The sequence below is a fragment of the Marmota monax genome, unplaced genomic scaffold (genome assembly GCF_021218885.2).
Source record: "Marmota monax isolate L192 unplaced genomic scaffold, Marmota_monax_Labrador192_F-V1.1 WCK01_AAM20220418_F8-fsc00018, whole genome shotgun sequence".
In the NCBI taxonomy this organism is placed as follows: Eukaryota; Metazoa; Chordata; class Mammalia; order Rodentia; family Sciuridae; genus Marmota; species Marmota monax.
Genome location: NW_026692201.1, coordinates 21,192,167 through 21,216,347, shown reverse-complemented (window position 1 = coordinate 21,216,347; position 24,181 = coordinate 21,192,167). Strand labels below are relative to the sequence as shown.

The following is a 24,181-nucleotide window of genomic DNA, read 5'->3' as shown; positions in this document are numbered from 1 at the left end:
AAGCTAGATGATTGTATGGCATTTGGTGCAAAACTGCTTCCCTCAAGAGTAGCTACAGCCTTCCCATGCACAAGACGATCAATACATGCCTTAGCAGAATCTTGAAAAGCCCTGAAGTATAGAGAGCTTTCTGAGCACCACAGAAGATGATTCATCACAGTGTCAGGAAGAAAAAATCCACTTAAAAACCTGAGAATCATGTTGCAATCAATATGTAAAGATCATGTGCCAGAACACCAGACCAGGAATCACAAACTCCAGATGGATACGATAGCCTCAGTACCAGAGGCAAATAAAATGAGAAGGGGGTTGCAGGCAGGAAGCAGGGTAGGGAAGAAAGGAAAGAAGATGGTTGGAGTTAGGTGGTTGATGAAGACTTTGGTGGGTAAAAAAGCTGCAGCCTTCAAGAAATCAGCAGTTGAAAACCTGTAGCAAGAAACCTACCATAAAGGGAAAGGAGCTTGATGCATAAACTCTCAAGTGGGTTTGCTCCCTAAAGGTCAAGTCATTTTGGACAGCTTATTTTGAATAAAGACTTGGCTAAAGGCAGTGAGAAAAAAATAAATTGTAAGTTAAGATCCACAATTCCTGGTTGCAAGCAAAATTCTTTACTTGGGAAATGAAAAGGGTAAAGATAATGGGGGAGAAAAATTCATTCTCTATTATATTACCAAAAATGAGTGGCGGGGGGAAGGCTTTTCTCTTATTTGATGTTACTAAAAGAAAGATGAAGAGCTTAAGGAAGTTCTTAGGAAATTACAACCCAATTCCTTGTTAAAACTATGGTTTTAAATAGGTCTCCTAATTTCATACCTCACTTCTCTTTAATTCATGTCTCTAGACCCCTACAATTTTTTGTGCTCCTGTGTTTTGTCTATCCATTCAGTGTCCATGCTTTTCTCTATTTTACCACACCAAACACACCCACTCTTCTCTAGATTTTCTCTACTGGCATATAAGCTCAAAATCTCAGAGTCACTCCTTCAACAATCACTGGACATCCCCCTTCCCCCAAATCTTCATTGTATTGCCTCCAGTTGTTTCCTTCTCCCACAGAAAGGAAAAAGAAACTATCAAGATGTTATTAAAATACTAGTAAAACAGTTTATAAAATGGATGAAGAGAATCTCCTAAGTGTAAAGTTGATAAGTTACTAGATATTGTATATGGAGAATGAACCTCTATTGCATAAGAAATTGTCTCAAGTGAACACTGACTAAAGGAAATCAATTAAATAGAATTAATGAACCATCTCTTAATGTATAATGTGGGATGCCACAATAATTATTAATGTGGGAATGTTCACAACCAACCCTCCTGCCCACAAAGGGAAGCTTGATCAGAGATGTTTCTACCCTCCTCCTCATGTCTAAAGAGAAAGAAATATCACTTTCATTATAAAGCAGTGACACAGAGGATGAAGAGGAATTTTTGAAGCCAAGAAGGCTATAGAAGAAATTTTATTCCTGAGGGGGTGGTCAGAAGAGATGAGTGAGAGCAGCTGTAGTCATGAAGGAAATGGTGGAGAGGAAAGCATGTGTTAATATGGTAGCAACAGGCTGTTGGATTGCATTAATATTGCTAAAGAGAGAAATCATGACAGGGAAGACATTTGTTTTCAATTACTTCTGTGGTGGATCTATCTTCCTTTAATGGAATATTAATCCATTAAAAAACAAAACAAGTGGCTGGGGCAGGGGCTCAGTGGTAACACACTTGCCTGGTATGTGTGAGGCGCTGGGTTCGATTCTCAGCACCATGTATAAATAAATAAAAATAGGTCTATCAACAACTAAAAGTATTTTAAAAAACAAACAAACAAAACAATCTGTGGTTCTCCAGTCTACACAAGGCTACACATGAATTTCCCAAAATTACATTAGATATTGGCTGGGTCCTTTTGCTATTTATTCTCTTGTGCTCAAGAATGAATATTCACCTATGTAGAAATTCAATTGTCAAATGCATATTTTAAGAGGAACATTTAACTAGGCTTGAAACAGACAGACAAGAATCTGAAGCACACAGAAAAGAATGTTAGGAAAATATGTTGTTTTCAGAGAGCAGTAACACACATGTGTGTGCATTCACACACATACACACACACACACACACACACAAACACACAGTAGATGGAGACAGTGACAATGCATGCAGGCTGATAGATAGTCCTGGTTAATGACACACACACTATAAGAAGGTGAGAATAAGAATCCACGGGTTGTTTTACAGCTTTGTTCTTTAACCACTTTTGAGTGTTCATTATACAAGATTATTATCCACAATTTAACTTCTACCATACAGAAGTAGGTACATAGTAATTTATAAAAGATTTGTCAATTTTGTTACATTTCTGTGTAAGAAAAAAATGATTAATTTAGAAAGAAATTTCACTGGCCTCTCAAATATTAATACAAGCATAAAAGTGCAGTTTTGTGATACTCTGCACTTTTTAAAATGCTATCACATTTTTCTGTTGGTTTTCACTTTCTGTAAAATGCATAGGGCTTCTTTAGAGGAAAATCTCTTAGCTTTAATTTTTCCTTTTTTGTGTTAGCCACTTTTTGCCTAACCTCAGGCATTCAAGGACCTAAATGAAATACATGGGTGAAAGTGATAGTTTCAGACACTATAATTTCATTAACATTACATCATTTTCATTATCTCTGCACAACCCTGTGTGATTGATTTCCTTGATTCTAATATGAAGTCTACTTTTTCTCTGATGAATGATTAATCTTGCCTGAAAGATTTCTTAGGAATTTATTCTTTAGTGATTGGTAATATGAAATGCATTTGTGAAGTAGTTGGTTAGAAAATACTAATCTGCAATCCTCCCATCTGTAGCTTAAGAAAAAGAAATACCTGTATATCCTTTAATCTCGTCTCTATCAATGTAAAAATTACTAAGGAAAACAAAATTTAGTTCTGAGCCATGGTTATAAATCATATTAAAGTTATAGTGCTTGTATCATTTCCAGTAAAAAAAAAATTTCAGAAAATATTGAAACTGTCATATTTTGTCATACTATGCACAAAATAATCTAAGTTTATTTTTTATCTGAAATTCACATAGCTTTTTAGTGAAAAGAGAATATTCCTTCAGTTCTGAATGCCTTCACATTAATGGCAGGTAAGAAGAAAGCTTGAGGAATGGGCTATAAAAATATTATAATAAGGTAACAGTGGGAGCTGAGTTAAAATGCAATACATGCAATACTTAAGGGAAATAAGACTTCAGGAACCTTGTCTGTGTGCACACTGACACTCCTGCTCACAGCACAAACAGCAGGATAAATTCCTCGCCCATTTTTGTTTAATTTAATTCAAATCCTCTATGTCTTCCCACTGACACTACTATTCAAGGCTTATAGTAAATACCCAGAACTACAGTAGAAGAGTACAAGTAATATTAAGGAGAAAATGTTTATGACACTGTGGCTAATGTTCAGCCAAATCACGTTTTAGCTTTTCATTGCTGTGACCAAAATACCTGACAAGAGCAACTTAGAGGGGGAAAGATTTTGGATGACAGTTTCAGAGGTATAGTCCATGGTACACTGGCTCCAAAGCAGAAACATCAGGTGGAAGAGTGTGGTAAAGGGTGGGGTGGAAGAAAGTTGTTCAACTCATGGCAGCTGGAAACAGAGAGAGGGAGGAAGGGGCTGGGAAGAAGATACATTCTTCCAGGGTATGCCCCAGTGAACTACATCCTCTAATTAGGTCCCATCTCCAGTTGTCCATGCATCCATCAGCGGATTAATCCACTAAAGAGGTCCAGCCCTCATGATTTAATCAATTTCTAAAAAAAGCACCCCATGATTTAATCAATTTCTAAAAGCACCACCTCTGAATATGTGAGACTTTGGAGGACATTCTACATCCATACCATAACACACTCCTTCATATTTATCCAAATGAAGTTGGACATGTTAGAGATACATGCACATCCATGTTTATTTTAGCACAACTCACAATAGTACATTATGAAACCAAACGAGGTGTCTATCAATGGAAGAATGGAATAAAGAAAATATGGTACACAATATGGTACACAATCGAAGAATGAAATTATGACATTTGAAGGAAAATGGATGGAACCCAATTTTGAACAAAATAAGTCAGACTCAGAAGAATGTTGCATGTTTTCTTTCAGAAGTAGAAGCTAGAAGGAAAAATTAACAAAATGAAAGATTCCATGAAATTAGAAGGAAGATCATTAGGATAGAGAAAAGAGATCAGGAAGAAGGCAATGAGGAGCATGGCCGAAGCATCAGGGAGTGAAATCAATCAAATTATGTTTTTATGTATGTACAAATATGCTACATTGAAACCCCACAGTTATGTAAAATTAATATGCACTAATTAAAGAGTAAAAAAATAAACACACAATATCACACACTAATGATTCTCAGCCATGACATATTATTAGAATTATCCATAAAGTTTTTAAAACTCTAGATTCCCAACTCTACCCCCAAAGGTTCCAGTTTATCACCTCTGAGGTAGAAGTCAAGCCTCTTTATTTTAAAAACAACTCAATAGGTTATTTTGATGTACAGCTAGGGTAGGGAAATACTTTTCTAGACATGTGAATGGAAACAACTGAATATTTGGAGTGGAAATACATTTATAGCATAAACCAGTCAGAACACAGTCAAACAATTATTCCATAGTAAGAAAATGTTTGTATTGTCTGAAATTCTTATCTGGCATGGTTCAGAAGTATTTCCTAAATTTATGGATAAAGAATCTCAACTATTTTATAGTCCTGCCTCCCCAAAGTCACTAACAAACCAAACCAAAAGCTTAACTGTTTGTGATAGGCAAAGGATGCTATGAGTCTTGGGAAGTGTGGAATCTACAGGCACATCTTCATCATAGTAAATAGCCATCATTGTTAAGCAGCACACTAAATGCATGCTAACATTAGCTCATGTTGGCCTCACATAACCCTATAATTGTTCTTATCCACACTTTACAGGTGAACCGGATTAAAAATAATAATAATAATAATAATAATAATAGTCTCTTAAGTCCACCCAGCAATTGTGCAACATAGCTTCTGTTTTCCAGTAAGAATGATTAATTACAGTGACCACAGTTAGAATTTGTTCAGGTTTATTTACTAATTTTACAATGTAACTTCTATGAATTTTATAGTTTATTATTTTATAGTGTGATGTTTATTTTGAAACTGGGTATGAAAATGAGTCATAGACACAGTTGATGAGTAGAATTTTTTTTATCTTGGATCCTATTAAATAGTCTTATGGGATGGGTTAGAACTTTAAAGAAGCTTTAATTTGATTAGAAATGTTAATAAACCAACTCTTAAGATGTTTTCAGATGATTTTGAAATTGAATAAACTAAAACTTCTCTGAAGTCATAATTACCTATGAACATTTTGAACTAAAAAATTCCCAATCGTATTGAAGCCAGTGAGTCAAGTTTCCATATTGTATCCAAAAGCATTTTACTGACACATTTCCCCAGACAATTTTTTTGATAGATAATTGACTCAAGATGCTAAATAAATTATTTGTAATAATATATTTATTATTTAAATATGTTTGACAATGAACAAGCATATTATCAGACCAAAGTAACTTCTACTTAATGTTATTTGATGTTTCAACTCAGAGTAGAGGTTCCATGAAAGCAAGGATCTTGTGTAAATCATTTATGTTTGAATTTCCAGTGCTTTTCCCAGAGTGGGTACCCAAGTTGAATTTGTTGAATTTAAACATGCTCTGTTTCTGAAAGTCAATACAATAAGATTTTAGAATCTGGTCTCTTCCTGGATTTTGGGGAAAATACCAAACTTTTCCACCTTCAGATTCTTTTATTCAATAAATAGAAACAGTACCTTGTTAACTAGGTTGTAAAAGAATTAATTTTTTAGATCCATATAATGTATTTTAAACAGTGACAACTTACATTAACTGTTGAATAAATATTAATAAACATTAACTGTATTCCTTGTTATTGCAGTAGGAATACCTTTTCTTTCCTATTTTATCTCTTCTCTGTTCATTGTTTCTGAAGATCAAATGCTGGAGAACAATGCTCCCTCTGACAAATAGCTTATAAAACTTGGAACCAAGAAGCACTGCTAAAGATTTCACTAATGAATAGATTCTAGAGTTTGCATTCCTTCCCATGTTTATGACTTTATTGATTAATGAGAATTGAGAACTAAAGTACATATCTACCATTAGGAGAAGAGGGAACATTCTCACCAGGTGAATAACTTGGATGTTGAATCACCCCCTTGGGCTGTCTATACTAATTTCACTGGATTCACAGCTTTCTGCTTTATATGTGTGAATATATTCCAGGTGTTCTCAGTAATTATATGCTATGTATTTTGTTCCCAAGATTTCAAATCTGAGGATGATATGATTAGAAGACATTGCACAAGAAATTTCTCTAATGTTTTGGTGGAAATTTTATGTTATAAAATCCACTATTGCAATCACCTGCAAATATCAAGCTGCCAGTTGCCTAAGAACTGCAGTGTGTGCATGTGATAGGCCGCTGAATGAATGACTAAAGCTCACAAATGTAATTGATCAAGGAGAATATTTATTGCAGAAGTGCTGAGCTTTCTACAATAAATGTACCTCTGAAAGGTTGTATGCAAATCGAACAACTTCACATTGAATAATATAAAAGGCATTGGGAAAGCTTATTACTTAAATGAATTCCCTTGTGACTTTTCCAATCTAAGAATTCTTTTTGTAGTATAATATATTAATCTTTTTGTTTAAAAATCAAGTTTTATATATTCAGATTTTTTAAAAATTGAAGTATACCTGCACTAGAGGAAAAAAAGAATAACTGATTCAGGGCTACTATACCTGTTTTTTCTACATGGAGCATTCAAACTATTGTGTAAGAATTGAATATGGAAGTTTTGGGATATTGATTCTCTCAGACTCATGGATTCTCACATCCTGGAGAGTCCAGTGGCCTGGGTCATCTAGTTGAAAGCAGACTTATCTGTTTATGCTTATGTATCCCAATGCTCAAAACAAATATTTTCTATTTGAATAGATTGTGAAACCAACTTCCTCTAGTAGCATTTTCTCCATCTTAAAAGCTTTCCCTATTCTCCATTGCTAGTCTTTCTTTTCACCCCATTGTTTTCCTTAAACCATTTATCAAAATTTATGATTACTTATCACTTATACATTTTCTTGTTTAACATCCATCTCCCTCACTAAGGTGTAAGCATCCATGATAGCATTTTTGCTCAGCACCAAATTTTCAATGCCTAGCACATAGCAAGTACTTAATAAATATTGGCTGAGGGAATAAATGAATGAGAAAATTAATAAATGCATGGGAATTAGCCAGTTCCCATTTACCCAGAGTCCTTTGGAAATAGTCCAAACTGACCTAGTCTTGAGCTTTCCCTCCAACCTTCTTAAACTTTCCATTTGCTTCAACTCCACTGGCTTCTTGTTGACGTTTAGACACATCAGTCCTTCTCCTGGGCTTGTTGTTCCTCTGGCTGGAGCGTTCTTCCTCATACTAGTATGGCATCGTTCTTCCCATTATTCAGATCTGTACATAAATACACCTTCTCTGAGAGGCTTTCCTGGACTCCCTATCTAAAATATCAGATCCCAATCACACCCCTTAGAGGTTTTTTCTTTTTCTTTTTCTTTTTCTTTTTTTTTTTTTTTGTCACTATAGCACCCATAATGTATCTATTTAACTATTTACCTATAATATCTGTAATGTATCTATTTAACTATTTATTGACTGTCTTAACTCCTAAATAGGTCCAAGAGGTCAGGGACATTGTCTGCCCTCCAACAGTATGAATGAAAACCATGTGAGACACAGAGAAAATATTGAATAGAGAATATAGACAGAGAAATGTGTTCATTCTTTTCCTTTTGCTTATATTGTTATTAACATTAGTATTATCCCCAGCAATTTCTTTTGCCAATAAAATCTTAGTTTGATTTAACCTTAATATAATTTTACCAAGTACTTTAATCATATTATCTGGATTTTTATGATTTGTGTATTTAAAATGGCATTGTTCTATAACATCACAGAATTTATCTTCAATTACCTAAAACATACGAGGAGTTTGGAATCATGTTTTCATCACTCAGAGCCCAACACGGAAGACCTGTTTGTTGAGTTTTCCCATACTAACTCACTTTTGTTCCAGTAATGCCAATATCATTTCTGTAATATAAGGAAAAATATTATGAGTCTGTGTTTCTCACAATTTGAATATGTTCTATACTTCATTTAATTTTATCACATCTTTCTTAAAGTTGCCGCAGTCTGGCTGGGCACAAAATCACGAGCCACTCAAGCAGGAACAAAGTTTATTTTTTGAAACTGCCGCCAATGTCCGGTACCGCCCGAGAAGAATTTTTTTTTCCACCCACGCGGCCTCCTCTCGGACCGCAGAGAGAGCTCCTCCCCCGGAACTCCCTCCTACTGTACTTCCCCAACCAATGGGAACTCTCCAGGAGTCCCATAGCTGGCCTAGGTGAACAGCAGGAGTCCAATATCCATATGAATGCAAATCTTAACATAATCATATCATCTCAATGGCTAGCTGGCGTCACCTTTTGACCAAAAATGGCATGCATCATATACTTGGCTCTTAGCATTATATTTGATGTAAAAATGAATATTAAGTAAAAATATGTATTTTCCTTTAAATGTTTTATGAGACCCTAATATTCCAAAGTACAAAAACAAATAAATTTTGAAAAGCAAATACCATGAAATTTAATTGTTTTTGATGACATAGACAATCAGTACTTTTAATTAAGATGTTTTCATTTATGGCTTATACTAGAATTATTTGTGAAAATGTTTCCTTGCCTTCTTAGGTATTTGACTATGATTTTGGACTACAGGATGACTTTATGGGCTCAGCTTTCCTGGATCTCACACAATTGGATTTAAACAGGTAACTTTTAACTATTTCAATATACTCTACCTTATGCAGCTGGACCTGTGAAATAGAAAATGCCAGCCAATCTGTGTTCTGGGTGCTGTTCTGTCATCTACAGCTATGAGCCTTCAGGCTAACAACCCTTTCTCAAGTGTCCCTTTCTCACCTCCCCAGCAGGTATAATTGCCTCATTCAATGACTATTCAACAAAAAAATTCCTGGACACCTGTTCTGACTGTAGTACTATGCTAAGCACGAGAATCTAGAGCCAAAAGACATACTCTTCAGTCTCACAGTGCTTATACGGTTGTAGTGAGATGAAGAAGATTATAAACGTTGATCCTAATAGAAAATAAAATGTGTACTTTGTTTCAAAAACAGCAACTCTCATCACCTGAATCTAGGTAGAACCTGATTTTGCCATCACTGATTACAATCACCAGGTTGCTTTCACTAGGTTACTAAGAAGTACTCCTAAAATGGAGACAGATTGATTATATTTATTCAGTTACATTATCATTTTTGACTAATTATAAAGTTACATTATTATTACTAATATTAATCATTCCATGCACCTAAAACAATGGGCATCATAGTTTTCAAAATGAATTTCAGCATAGAAACTAAGAATTGATTATATCATAGAAGGAAAAAAAACAAATTTAAAACAGTGCTGAAATGGGTTTCAAAGGAGCTGTTGAAATCTTCTTTGAAGTTTATAAGGAGAAGGAATTCCTGTTTTGAATGATCACGTGACATCCTGTGATAGGGACAGTGGAAAGCAGAGATGCAGATTCATGGGCCAGATCATTTTCTTATCCTATAAATGTAGATGAGTAGAGAAACATATGTGAGAAATCCCACTTGTGTATTATAGTGAGCAAGGTTTGAACACAGGGATAGCTTATTGGTCTTCCAATGGTCATTTTTATCTGACAGGTAAAAAGAACAGCCTTTACTGTATTTCTGACATGTTCTCCATCCCAACCTAAAGGCTAAGCACTGGCTTGACATAAGGATAGAACTTAAGTAACTACTGGCTTTGCACAGTAGGATGCATGCTCAGTGGTCATATATGTAGTCCATGATGATGAACACAGCTTAAACTAGTATGGACTGTGCTGTTCCTTTACAAAGACTGCAATTACTTTCTCTGTAGACCTTTGCAAAAGGATATGAAAATTACTAGAAACTTAATCCCAAAGCATGCATTTCTCTTGTTCTCTATTAAAGATAAATCATTGGTGAGAAATAATTTTAAATAGGAAAATATAAGATAATTAAGAAAATTAAGAGATTATATATAAGCATCTGATGTGGATTTTGATACATTACTTACTTTATGTAATTAATAATTTATGTAGTTAATAATTCTCTTCCCTTAAAACCATGTACACATCAAATTACCACTTTATAAACTCATAATTTAGTATACCACTTCAATTTTTGTATAAATTAGTGGAATTTGGGTATAGAAAAATGGATTATAATAATAGGTAATTATGCTACTATATTATGTTTTAGTGTATCTTTTTGAAGAAAAATAATAAGCATCATAAAGCAATTGCAAATGTTCTGAAATCTTTATCATGTAATCATAAAACATAATAAAAATTTCTGTTAATTGTTATATGTACTCATTATAGGAGAAGGAATAAAATCAAATTGTTACACTATATATACTTATATAGTATACATATATATTTACACATATATACTAATGCTTAATAGATTTTTTCTAAATAAAAAAACAAATTGTTACTATAAAACCATAATGATTAGTTATAGATAAGTTAGTATTGGAGCAATTTGCATCACAACTACTATAACATATGTATAGTATTATTCTGACAGGCTGTTTATGGTTCAGTTAAAATCTCTGACACCAAAAAATTGTTCACGTTTTTCATACTATCATTCTTTGACTTAATAAATTAAGGATGATGTGAAAATGCCTAGTATTATAATCTTGGCATTGACAATTAGCTGTGGTTTTCACTCCTGATTGTATGAGAAAGTTATCTGGGGAGTTTCGTAAGTATATCAATTTTCAAGTCCCATCTCTGATACATAAAACCAGAATCCTCAAGAGTAGAATTCAGGAATATTAACTTTTTAAAAGCTTCCTAGTTGATTCTGATATGTAGCCAAAATTGAACATTCTTACTTGGACCAGCCTTCCACAATAAGCCCTCTCCCCAGCACTAGAATTCTGCACCAAAAATTAAGCTCCATGAAGACACTGAGCTAATCTTGGTTTTTGACCACTGGTTTTTACCCAGAAACTAGCAGTGTGTGTCATTTAATGTGTTTAACGTGCACTTTGTGAACAAAATGCACACTGAATGACTCAACAAGCAAGGATACATTCCCTGCTGGCCTACATTTCAAGATTCTTTTGTTCCAAGATCTTTTTGTTCCATACTGTTTCACAGAAACTTAGGTTTATGGTAGGCACTAAACGCTATATGTTCAACATTGATTGAAATGTGCAACAAGATGTTACCTATGCATTGTCAGCAACCTTTTAGAACCCCACGAAGGGCAGAAATTTATCCAATGAATTCAAGTCTATCAATTGATTTCAGTTATTGGATAAGTTAATACATTGGTAATATTCTAATGATAGCAAATATTGTACCAAGAAGTAAATGAAGACAACAATTGCTTTTCTTTTAATAATAATAAATTATTGGTACAATATTTTTGTCTTATTTATTTAGTGACTATTCAAAAATTCTAAATATTTTATATCACAGGTCCACAGATGTGACCCTAACTCTGAAAGATCCCCACTATCCTGACCATGATCTTGGAATCATTTTACTCTCAGTCATCCTTACCCCTAAAGAAGGAGAATCCAGGGATGTGGTAAGTTCCCCAACCCCCTAGTACGAGCTCTTTCCTTGCTCTCACTTGTTCGAATGATGTAAGCCTTCTTTGGATCCAGAGGTAATAATAAAGAGAAGCTGCATATGAAAATCTGGCCTGTTCTTTGTTTCTGTGAGTATCCGGGGGATTGCTAGTCCATGCTTATTGTGTCTTTTTAACTTAAATTTCCTGTCCCATGCTCCAGATCAGAACCTCTTGTTGTAAATAAGGAAAAGATTTGCATCATTTTTTATAATTTTATTTCTCAATTTCACATGTGTTACATTGTAGACAAATATTAGTGTTTATTCGGGGAATACATTTACAAGTGAATTGAATATTTGGGATTCCACACTGAGGTATCCAGACCCTGCTATTTTGAGAATATTGTCAGGTGTATCATAACAAAGAAAATGAGGTGAAATTATAACAGAGTTTCTGCTTTCTGGTATTTGTTGACTGAATGATAAGTGAGTACTTTCCATCTTCTCTATGGGCTTCCATATCGATATGACTCATTTTTCAGCTCTAGCTGTCTGTACTTCCTTGCACACCATGCTGCTATGAGAAACTAACAAGGAATGCAGAGGAGCCAATTACTCCCACACTGTTGAAGTAACATGAAACAATATCAGGTTTGACCCACATCAGTATGCTTGCCAGTGCACTTTCTGCCACCACTTACCAGAGATTATTTATTAGATCAAATGTGCATTCATGTACCTGGGAACTACTCTGCTTGTAACACATTTTTGTAGTAGACATAATTTTTTAGGTGAGTTCAAATGCTCCATTTCATAAATATGGCTGTCTTAAAATAATGCACTATTAAAATTAATAATATGGTCTGCTGAAAAAGTATTATTGACATTTTTATCAAGTCTGTAGGTAAAAACAGTGAATTTCAACCTCAAATTAAGAATTGTTTTAAATTCATTGAAAAATTCACCTCTTCAATAATTACTTCTTTCAATTCTTCTTTAAAAGTTAAACAATGAGCTCATAAATTCCTATAGGTATGTAATATTTTGCTAAAAATAGGTTAAATGTCTATAGTCACCAAGGATATTTTTTGTTTGCTTTTACAACAAGTATTATTAAATACCACCTATTGTAAGAACTTAGGTTTGTATGTGTGCAGATGCACTCATGTGCAGATGGAAGGGTAGGTTAGGAACATTCAGAAATAGAATCCCATGATCTTAGAAGTAACCAGTTGGAAAACATTATTTCACCCAGCACAAGTCAGTAAGTACATTCTAGCTGGCTAAATCCACATATAGAAATAAATTATAAATGTTTACTTTGTGCTTTATTTGAATAATCCTGCTATTCACCAAGAACCTACTGTAAGTCAATCGTATGCTAGATGCTGAGGATACAGTAGATGGATTTATTCTGCTGAACCTACTGTAAGTCAATCGTATGCTAGATGCTGAGAATACAGTAGATCTTGGGTTCAGTGGAAAACTCAGGACTCAAATAATCACAGAAGGAAATGTAAAATGACCACCTGTTAAGTGCCACAAAGGAGGTACATGTTTCTGAAAGACCAACAAGGAAATTTTGTTCCAGTCAGGTGTATAGGGATTCTCTAAGGAAGATAAATGGAAACTGAAGTATGAAGTGTGAATAGTATTTAATAAGTATTTTTTAAAAAACATAAGAAGTATTTCAAGCAAAGGAAACAACATATGCAAAGACTCTGTGGCTAGAGAAACCAGTCTATATTACAAGAATTGAAAAATCACTGAAGCATGCAGGAAGGAGAACCTTAAAAACCATGGTCAGTCATGGTGCATAATGACACTGGAGGGGAGGGAGAAGCCCCAATTGTGGAAAGCCCATTGGTCATGTTAAGGTTTGTGGTCTTTTCCCAAAGAGTAATGAGGAGCCATCAAAAGTTCTGGATAAAGGAAATGACACAATCAAATTTTCCTGTTGAAAATATCTTTGTACTTGCATTGTAGAAAACAGATCAAAAGGGTAAGAATGGATGCTTGTAGACCAATGAGGAGGCTATTGCAAAAACCCAGATAAAAGATGACAGAGGCTTACATTAGAACTGTCAGAGGCAGAGATGGAAGGAAATTGGCAAGTTTACCGGTAGGAGATAAAAATCAACAAACTCGATGACAGTATATTTCTGCATTGGGGTTCTTTGTTATGTTAATGAAGGACAGACAGCACTTCACAAACAAAAGTAGTGAGGTGCCTGAGGTTCTGTGTATCCCTAAACCATCCAAATTTGCAATATTATTGAATATTGGAAAAATACAGCAGCTATAATGCTTATTTGCGTGATTTGGTGATGGATAGTCTACTCAATTTTTACATCAAAGGTATCTTTATTAAATATTCTAACATCAAATTGAGAGTTTGAGTTATCAAATTGGTAGGGGAAAAATCTTACGGTGAAGCTACTACTGAATTTACTTAAATCACATAGATATATGTGTCAAAATAGGAAAAACAGTTCTCAACATTATTTTCTTTTTAACAATCCTTGCAAAAACACTTCAATCTCTATAGATGCTCAAACTTATCTTTATCTTATTCTAATTAGAATAAAATCATTTAAAACCATTAGAGCACTCAGGAGCTTCTTATCAGTGAGCTTTCAAACATGAATACAGAAGAAAACAGGTGGGTTATATTAAACAGTTGTATATCAAAAGCCTGGTTTTATTCACCTTATTTTCTTCTTTTTTTCCATTCTCCTTCTTATCTCTCTCCAGCCACATCCTTAACACAAAGTTGTCCTCCTAAGAGCCCTGTGCCATTTTCTTGACTAAATCCCATTGACTACCCCAGATGTTTTTGAAAGAAATCCTTTACTGACAGATATTTTTCATTCACTGCCCCACTTCATGTCCTCCCCCTTCAGAGTCTCAAAGAGCAATGGATTTATTCTGCTGTGTGAACTGGGAAATGGTGTCTTCTTCCTTCCCATGCCATTACTGATTCTCCTCTGGCTTCTTTCTTTCTCATCAGAGAAGCAAGTGACTTAGCCAGGACTCAGCAATGGTTGCAATCCATACCAGAGCCAGCTTCTGGCTGGGGCCATACTCACTGCCCAGCCTGACCTCAGTCACACCTCAGGAGGCAAGGGGAAAGATGACCAGTGAGGCTACCCTGGCTCCCCCTCATGGATTTAATCCATAGATAGGGCAGGGTCTTGTCTGCAGAGAAGCAAGCTGTGACAGGAAAGGGGAAGAAGGATAAAAGATCCTCACAGAAAATTCTAAGATTCAATATCCTAGCTAGTCTAATATCCTAGATTTGAATCTGGGTTTCTAAGTGTTTGCCATCCATACATTATGAAAATTTCCAACAAATACATATAAATTTGTTCTGTTGTCATTGTTTTTTGTTTGTTTGGTCTAAGTAGAGGTTCTACAGCCACTTTTTTAAATGCTCTCAAACTAGTTATTACATCCATCAACACTAGTTATTAAGTTTTAAAACTCTGCACAAGGACCCCATATGTGTAGGAATCTATTGAAAAATAAACTATAATCCAATACTATTACATCATAAGAAAGGATGAAAATCTATTGTTTGTAGCAGTATGGATGGAACTGGAGGCCATATGTTGATTAAAATAAGCCAGACACAGGGCTGGGGTTGTAGCTCAGGGGTAGAGCACTTGCCTAGCACAGGTGAGGCACTGGGTTTGATCCTCAGCACCACATAAAAACAAATAAAGAAAATAAAGGTATTGTGTCCATCTACAAATAAAAAATGTATTTAAAAAAATAAGCCAGACACAAAGAAGATAAATACAGCATGATTTCACTCTTATAGGACCTAAAAAAGTTGATATCAAAGAAATTGAGAGAAGAACGGTGGTTGCCAGAGGATGAGACAAAGCAGGAGAGAGAGATGGAGAAAGGTTAATCAGTGGGTACTTAGTTACAGTTCAATAGGAGCAGGACGTTCTGGTGTGCTCTTACATAGAGGGGTGACTATAGATTACAATAATCTACTAAATATTTTTTAAAAGATGCAAGAAAGAATTTTGATTATTCTAGCTATCAAGAAATGGCAAGTGTTTGAAGAGATAGGTAAGCTTATCCTGATCTGAACATTAAACATTTGTGTGTATGTGTTTAGAAATATCTCATGAGACCCATAAGTATGACAACTTTTAAGTGTCAATTCAAAAAACAAAACAAAAGGGAAAAAATCCAGTTATGTGCCAGATTCTGGAATTCCCCCTCCTCTTCCTGCTAATTGTTCAATGACCTGTGACTGCTTCTCTAATTAAACTGAAATTCCTGATCAACTTTAAGGCTTTCTGACAAACAGCATAACTTCTGCACTTGTAACTTGTGTCTCAGCCACACAAACTTCTTCAATGTCACTTGTCCTTCCTAAAATATGCCTACACTTCAACTCACCTCTATCTTCTGTCCTATCATCTTGGGGAGGGGATTATTATATATAATGCTTCTTATGATAACTTCTATCAAAATTTATCAAGCTTTCTGTACCTAGAAGTTGTTCATTGGGTTGCAGATGTTATCTCTACAAGAATCAAAGGGATACTTCAAAGGACCAGGGGATAGTATTTAAAGTATTTTTATCTTGTTTCAATATACACACCCTTCAGTTTGTCACAAATTATATTAAATTATGATTCAGTAGTTATTTAATTTTCTCTTGTAAGTTCTTAAAATCGTTAACACATTAAATGATAATCTGATTAAAATCAAGCTATATGGCTCTTCCCAAGAGAAAAGAAATGATTAGAAATGATGACAATGAATTGTAAATACACCACTGTTTTTTCTTCATTTTGTAATATGTCTAGTATTAGCTATTTTATGTTTTTCTGGGATAAGTTTGAAATTTCTTGATTAAAGATAATCAGAGATCCAATTTGTCTTCAAATTAAATTATCTTATGCCTTAAATATATAATGTACTGCTTCGATGAAAAAGGCATATTGAACTTGTACAAATTATCCATGAACAAATCTTATTTAGAGAAATTCAATTTCAAAATGCACCAAATCAGAAATCAGAATGCTTCACAATGGCATTTAATATGAATGATACACAGAGAAGAAATACAGGATGAGTTTGCATTGACCCTCATATAGCAAAATTATAAGAAGAGTTCTGTTCTCTTAGATTATTAGCTCAGAAATTATTTTAGGCTTTTGGAACTGAATAGTTCAATTCAAAAAACACATATTGGGATTGGGGTTGTAGCTCAGTGCTCATCTACCACATGTGAGGCACTGGATTCAATCCTCAGCACCACATTAAAATAAATAAATAAAATAAAGGTATTGTGTCCACCTACAACAACAAAAAAAACTTTTTTAAAACTAAAAATCATAGTAATAACAAACTACATGTTTATTTTTATGCCTGTGTTTACAAAACTCTGGTATTTATACATATTAAAATGGAAAAATGGAAGATATGAGTTTAAGACCCTTTAAATCCTATCAAATAAGAAATACCATTAACATTAGGAAAATGCTATTAAAATTAGAAAGAGAGTAACTAGAAATATAGAGTAGTCAGTAATACAAAGTGCTAAGATTTCTAAATCAGTTATCTTGTGAGTTTTTTATGCACTGTTAAATACTGACAATAGGTTCCATGAATAATGCAGTTGGGATGATTTCTTGTGTGGATTGCTATACTTCTGGAAATCAGTAAAATTAAAGAATGAATTAAAAAACCTATCAGCCTACTGAGTCTACCAAAGCCTTGACAACTTGCAATGTCTAATTTCAGCAATTTGAGAAGTATGATATGAGTAATAGCAAATGTATTATATAGTTGCCAGTATTAAAATTTTCTCCATTGACTTCTTTTTATAAAAAATCCCAGATGTGAAACACACACACACACACTTTTTTTTTTAAGTCTCCAGCATTGTGTGTACAAGAACCCAAAACCTTCATGGGGGGCATGCTGATGTGTTGCATGGCACAACTGTCATTTCTGTTTTGATTGCATGTTCTGTTTTCGAACCTGCAAGGGTATGCCGTTCATATATGTGTGTCCTATATATGGTATTTCTGTCTGATAGTGTGTTTGAGTTCTTTCTGGCTCTTTTTCTAGCAGAGTTCAATCCACAGCTTTCTTCATTGGAGAATTTGTGAAATAAAAGTGAGTTAATTTGTGTTACACACTCTCTTAGATAATGGAGGCATACAAATTGCTTGGCTAAGGCTAAAAAGTTAGAAAATTCAAAGAAACATATGGATTGGTCCTAGTTGACCTTTAATGAATTTTAAAAACATATTTTTACTTTAGTTTAATTTTTTATTTTTCAGAATTATTATCTAGCCAAAATTTGGACTACCTGCAAAATAATTAAATGTTTTATAAAATGCATAGACTAATAATTCTATAATTTTGTTTGTATGTTAGCTTTATAATTGCCTAAAAATATCACCACTACAGAAGATGATAATGGAAAATGAATTGAGATTTGTAATCTTTTAAAAATAGTCATTTCTGCAGCTCTATCAATAGCTATTTTATGCTACTTATTTCTTTTATTTGTTTCAAGGAAGGTTGAGCTGCTAATAATTATTAAGTTTAATTTTAGATACTGACACTTTCGAAAACAAATTCATATGTTTCTCAGCTGAACCTAAGATCACAGAGCAAAAAAAATTTATTTTTCTAGAATTTGCTTCATCTCTTATCTTTAACATTCCCTGATCTTTCTTCTTTAACAGATGCCCCAGATAGCAAAGATAACAGTTTTAATAGTATTCTATTAAATTAATTTCCTTCTTAACATTTCTATTGTTTTTATTTTCATTGAATCTACCTTAATCCAACTTTCTAAAAAGAAAAGGGAACCTGGGAACTTAATCTATTACTTAGCTGGTAGGCTTGACAAAAGTGACAGAAATTTTGTTATAAAATCTGGAGCCATTGTGAGAATCACTTGACTCTAATAATGTAAATTTAGATACTGAATCAGGAAAATGAATGGTCCTCATAACTGTCAAATCTTTTGTATTTCAACTCAAGGAACTAATTGAATTTTTTTCTTGTATCAGTTTTCCAATTCTGAAAATTAAAGTCACACAACCTGTTCATAAAACCCATTTTGAGAGAGAGGAAAAAACACCATCCTCATATTTTCTTTTACATGTAGAAATTAGTCACATGCAGTACTCTGACTCAGAGGAGGTAACTTTGCCCAGCAGTATTGAATCAAGTGTTGCCGTGAGATTCCATTCTTCCAATATCCCAAACACTTTTTTCATAGCATAGCACTTCTTACAGAATGGAATTGCATAAGATTCTTAGATGCTAGATGATGGTGGTTAAATAATCATGAGTGATGGGGTTTTATTCTCACTTGATTTGATTTAAAACATTGTCTCTAGAAATTATCATGCAGTCCATTGAAACTGTGCTTTCTGAGAAAGTTGAATATTCATTATCTGACTCTTAATTAGACAGTTTTTGTGAATATGGAATACATTAGCGAATTCAGTTTCCAAATGCCTTTTGGTGGTGGAGGATGTGGTGATATTGGGTGTAGTGACGTGGATGACTCACTTAACATCAACAACAAACACCTAGCATATGTCCAAAGGATATATATATCCACAACCCCATGATGGAATTTTTTACTTCAAAATGAATCAGACCTTAGTTTTTAGAAAACAAAAATGTCCCTATAATAGTAATTGATAGCACTGTTTTGCAGTTTCCTAGATTCATTTGAAGAATGGATGGGGGAGTATTAGAACCTTAGGAAATCTATTACTCTTCCATGTTTTGGTCAATATCTAACACAGAGTATATGTAGGGAAAAAATGCCCTATAAAGCCATTATCTGCAAACAAAAGAATTTTTTCATTATATTTGATAAATTTATGATTTTCTTATTTTCAATCCTGAAGCCTCTACATGGTTCCAATATCTTGGTGCAGGGCAAGGGTAGCTTTAGTCTTATATTAAAATCTTGCCTTTATTTTTTGTTTTTTGTAGTCCATGAGTGGTTGTTGAAACAGCCCTCCTTTATAGTGAATTCTGCTGAAGGAGATACAGTTCTTAATAGCACCAGGATGCTTCCTGGTTATACAAATACAATTAGCATTTTCTATAAGCTATAATTCTTGCTTCAAATATTCCCTATTCTCTACTTCATCTGCCTCAAAGATAATGATAAAACTAAGACATGGTAAAGAGGTTAATCAGAAAGGTTAAAAACTTAAGGTTCACTGAGAAGTTTTTAGTAGAAAAGAGAAAATAATTTTGAAAGGCTTTGGGCTTCACAGTTTACTTGATGCAAGAGACCAATGATCTCAGGCACTCATCACAAATCTCTAGAACTTTGATTAAAACATTTGCCCATGAATACCTCTTATTATGACACAAACCTAAAGCTTGAAGAGTAGGTTTAGGTTGAACATTCAGCAGGAGATGCATGTGTAGCTAGCACAACATGCAGCATTTCCTCAATAGAAAGCATTTTGTAGTCACTGATAACAAAGATAAACCCGATGCAGAGACGATTCTAAGATGTCACCAAAGCCACAGATTTTAATTGTGTTTGAAGAGAAAAATTATTATATATCTAATAAAGCCAAACACACTTCAACTCCCACCACCAAAAGGAACAGTTGTGAATCATGAGATTCAGTGTATATTTTCAAGTTGATAGCTAAGGAATTTCAAGTTTCCACTCTATTTAAATATATTGTCCCATTTCTTCATACAAAGAATAAAGCAAATGAACTCTTACCAGAAAGACTGCTTGAATGTTAAAGGTGCTGCTCTAGCTATGTATATGTGAAAACAATTTTTTTTGTCTTGTGCAATTGTTGCCAAAAACTGTTTGCTGTTTAAGGAGCTAATAAATGTTATGCTTCCTCTAGAAAACAGTGGCTGCCCTATTCTCTACTAGAGTGAAAAGATAATGAAAATGCTTTATTTCATTTACAGACAATGCTAATGAGGAAGAGTTGGAAAAGATCAAGTAAGGTAATTCTTAGCATGTGATCTTTCAGCTTTTCTTGTTGAGAAGACTATCAACTGCTTCCCCAAACCCCTCTCATACTTCCTCAAGCTATACCACAGAGTCGCATCACTATTCAATTGTTATTTTTTTTTCTCCATAAACTTTAAGCAAATCATGCAATGCTTTCCAAATGAACAGAAATCACACCGATAAGAGCATGTGAATCATTCTCCTATTAAATTCTGATCACTTCTCAGCATCATTCTCAGCATCTGGTCTCTATTAAATGCACAACAGGGTCTAGAAAATCATTTTGCTCCCAGAATGAAATGATGAGGTGAGGGCAAGGACAACTCCAGATAGAAGGAAGATCTACGAAACTTACTGGTTTTGTTCATGAAAAACTGAGTATGAGATTTTTTTTCTAAACTCAAAAAAATCACTGTATCGTGACTTTGGAGTGTATAATGAAAACAATTTTTCTTCATTGTCTTTCTCACTTCAAGAAATACATGGATCTTGGGAGTGAGGGGAATTTATGGTTCTTGCCAGGTACTAAAAACTCTGGCTCTCTCCTTAAAACTTGTCAGACACATAAGATATATACTGAGCTTTTAATTTATTCAGTGGTGATACCACTTTTGGACATAGATAAATATAAAGATTAAACTGAACTTTTAAATAAATATATCTTCCAACAAGTCAAACAGATTTTATTTATAAAAACTGCACAAATTTCTACTTAAAATGTTAATATTCCTTTTTAAATAATGACTAATTTTTTTAGACCCTGCAACATGACAATCTTTTTTCTTCCATTCTGATTGAATCATCCTACTACTTACATTTTTCTTTAATTTTGTCATTTTTATTTTGTTGTGAATTAAGAAAATACTTTTATTAGTTTTTAATATTTGTGATAATGGATTAATCTGTTTCAACAAGTGTTTCTTAAGTACAATTTCTCTCCAATTCTTATAGCATTGACAAACAAAAGATAAGTCACAAAAAGGTTAGATCCCCAAAAGTGCTTTTTAAGGAAGTTGCTGAGTATTTCTGACTTGGCATTCACTGTGTTGTTATTAAACAAAATAAAGTTTCAAGAAATTTTAAAGAAATGTTTGTACTGTTCACATTTGTTACTTTTTCTTTGTAATTATATTTTAAAATAGTATTATATTAAGAGTATATATACTTTTAAATGCATATAATTTGACTTTTGATATTCTATCTCTCTGATGATACATTTGTATAGAACCCAAAACAATCCATTAATAATATAGTCATATTTCTTCTTCCAGATGAATTTAACATGTAATCCTGGAAAAGAGTTTGACCTAGTATTTAGTATCAACTAGTGGGAATGATTCTGTTTGATTTTAATATAAAAAAGAATAGAAACATGGGGCTGGGGTTGTAGCTCAGTGGCAGAGTGTTTGCCTAGCACTTGTGAGGCACTGGGTTTGATCCTTAACACCTCATAAGTATTAAAAAAATAAAATAAAGGAATTTTGTTAATTTACAACTACAAAAAAATTTAAAAAGAATAGAAACATTCTTTTTAAAAATACATTAATTTTGTGTTTAAATTTAATCTTCAGGAAAAATTCACATATTTTCTTTCAATCTACAAGAAGATTTAAAATGTATAGTAAACATCTACTTACCATTATTTTTATATCTAAACTTGGAGTTTTTATTGTTAATAACCCATTTGTACTTTCAAAATGGTATGTTTTTCAAGCTTGCCACTGAAGATACAGATTCCCTGTGTCTAACCCAACACTCATTTGAGTATTTGGCAGTTTATATTTAGTACCTATGTTAATATTACTTTGGGGGTTAGTCTAAAGGATTTTCAATTTGGTAAAATTTAATGGGGATATTGAATGCTGAATGAGTTAAAATCAGTTTGCTCATTTCATTTTCTTTTTCTATGAGACCACAAGGAACACTTGCTAACTCACTCATTCAACTTTTCACTGTGCCCTGAAGCATTTGCCATATGTATCATAATGTTGTAATTAAAAATTCAGGCAAAATTTGACATTCAACTACTACCTCTACTTCCTCGTTTACCATCCTTCACACAGACTACCATCTTGGAACTGCTCCCTGAGTCCTGCAGTGAAAGTGAGGGAAAAGTGACTAGACTGAAGTTTTATAAATGTTACTGTTACTTTTTATAGAAATGGACCTCTTCTCTAATTATTTCAACATTCCCCTTGAAGAGTCTCATCTTAGAATTTTTTTCTCTTTTTAGTTTTGGAATGTTTTTTCATTACGTTTAAATACAGGTATTTATACTTGATACAACTGTTCAAAATCAAAGGTGAATTTTTCATTAAACTTAAATCATGTTCTTCTTTGGAATCCTGATTTACAGGAATGAGGTATCCTGTATTTTGATGCAGAACTTTGAAATATAGCCTGACTTTGAGCATCATTGAAGGATATAAAATCTGAGAATTAGAGATTTTGTAGCAAAGACTTAAATTCATCCAGGAAGAGTTGCTTCAGATTCCCTGTAGCATTTTGACTGGGTACTTTCAGAAAAACATAACTATAGAGGGAGAAAGCTAATTTGATGTTACTTTTAATATGCAACTCTTAGAATTTCCCATTACTTACATGTCTTCTTGTCATTTTCATCATCCTGAGTTTGGGTGATGAGATTTCTTTTTGCATTTTATTTATCTCACTTCTGCCAATAATATATTATTTTAATGGAAATTTTATTATTTGTGGCATTCACATAATGGGGTTTGTATTTACTATTGAAATCATTGGAGGAGTAGCCAGCTTAAGAAGTGAGAAATTATAACTGTTGTTCAGGACTAACTTATTTGGAGTAAATGTGTTATCACCTAAAAACAAGTGATGGGGGGAAGCTCCTACACCTCTGAAGAGCAAGAATATGTGAAATATGTGCTGTATTTGAATGTTATGCAAATCAGAAAACAATAAGGTCTCCTCCTCTGGGAAAGGTAGCATCCTTTGAAACGGTCTGGTTTTCCCCAGGTACACTTTCCATCATGCACATTTTAAATTGTGCCTCACACTCAACTGTAACAGAAGAATGTTATTTTAAGAATAAAGGAATCAATTTATCCCTAAACTTGGGCAACTAGATAATTATCCTGGTCAAAGAGTTACACTCATGTGACAAACTGCATTTTGGCAGATAAATGCAATATTTTATTCCTTAGAAGAAGCATACCATTGATAATTTATTCTAAGGTTAAATTATTCATCAGGAAAGTTGCATGAGCTCAAAAGAGAAGATTTATGTGTATTTTGTGAATAAATTTTGTAAGATCAAGCCAAAATGGAAAAAAATAATGAAATAATTGGCTCTATCAGACAGCAAGCAGTTACTATTTTATACCATGTATGTATGTCTGTGTTTCAAT

At 33.6% G+C, this 24,181-nt stretch overlaps 1 protein-coding gene across 1 annotated transcript in view; it reads left to right on the top strand.

Annotated features, from left to right (window-relative positions):
• Positions 1-24,181, top strand: part of Mctp1 (multiple C2 and transmembrane domain containing 1) — a 526,481-nt gene that overhangs the window by 295,166 nt on the left and 207,134 nt on the right. Inside the window, exons 4-6 of the mRNA XM_058573996.1 lie at positions 8,875-8,954; positions 11,699-11,810; positions 20,753-20,791. Of these exons, the coding sequence (XP_058429979.1) occupies positions 8,875-8,954; positions 11,699-11,810; positions 20,753-20,791 (231 nt within the window). The remainder of the gene's footprint in view (positions 1-8,874; positions 8,955-11,698; positions 11,811-20,752; positions 20,792-24,181) is intronic.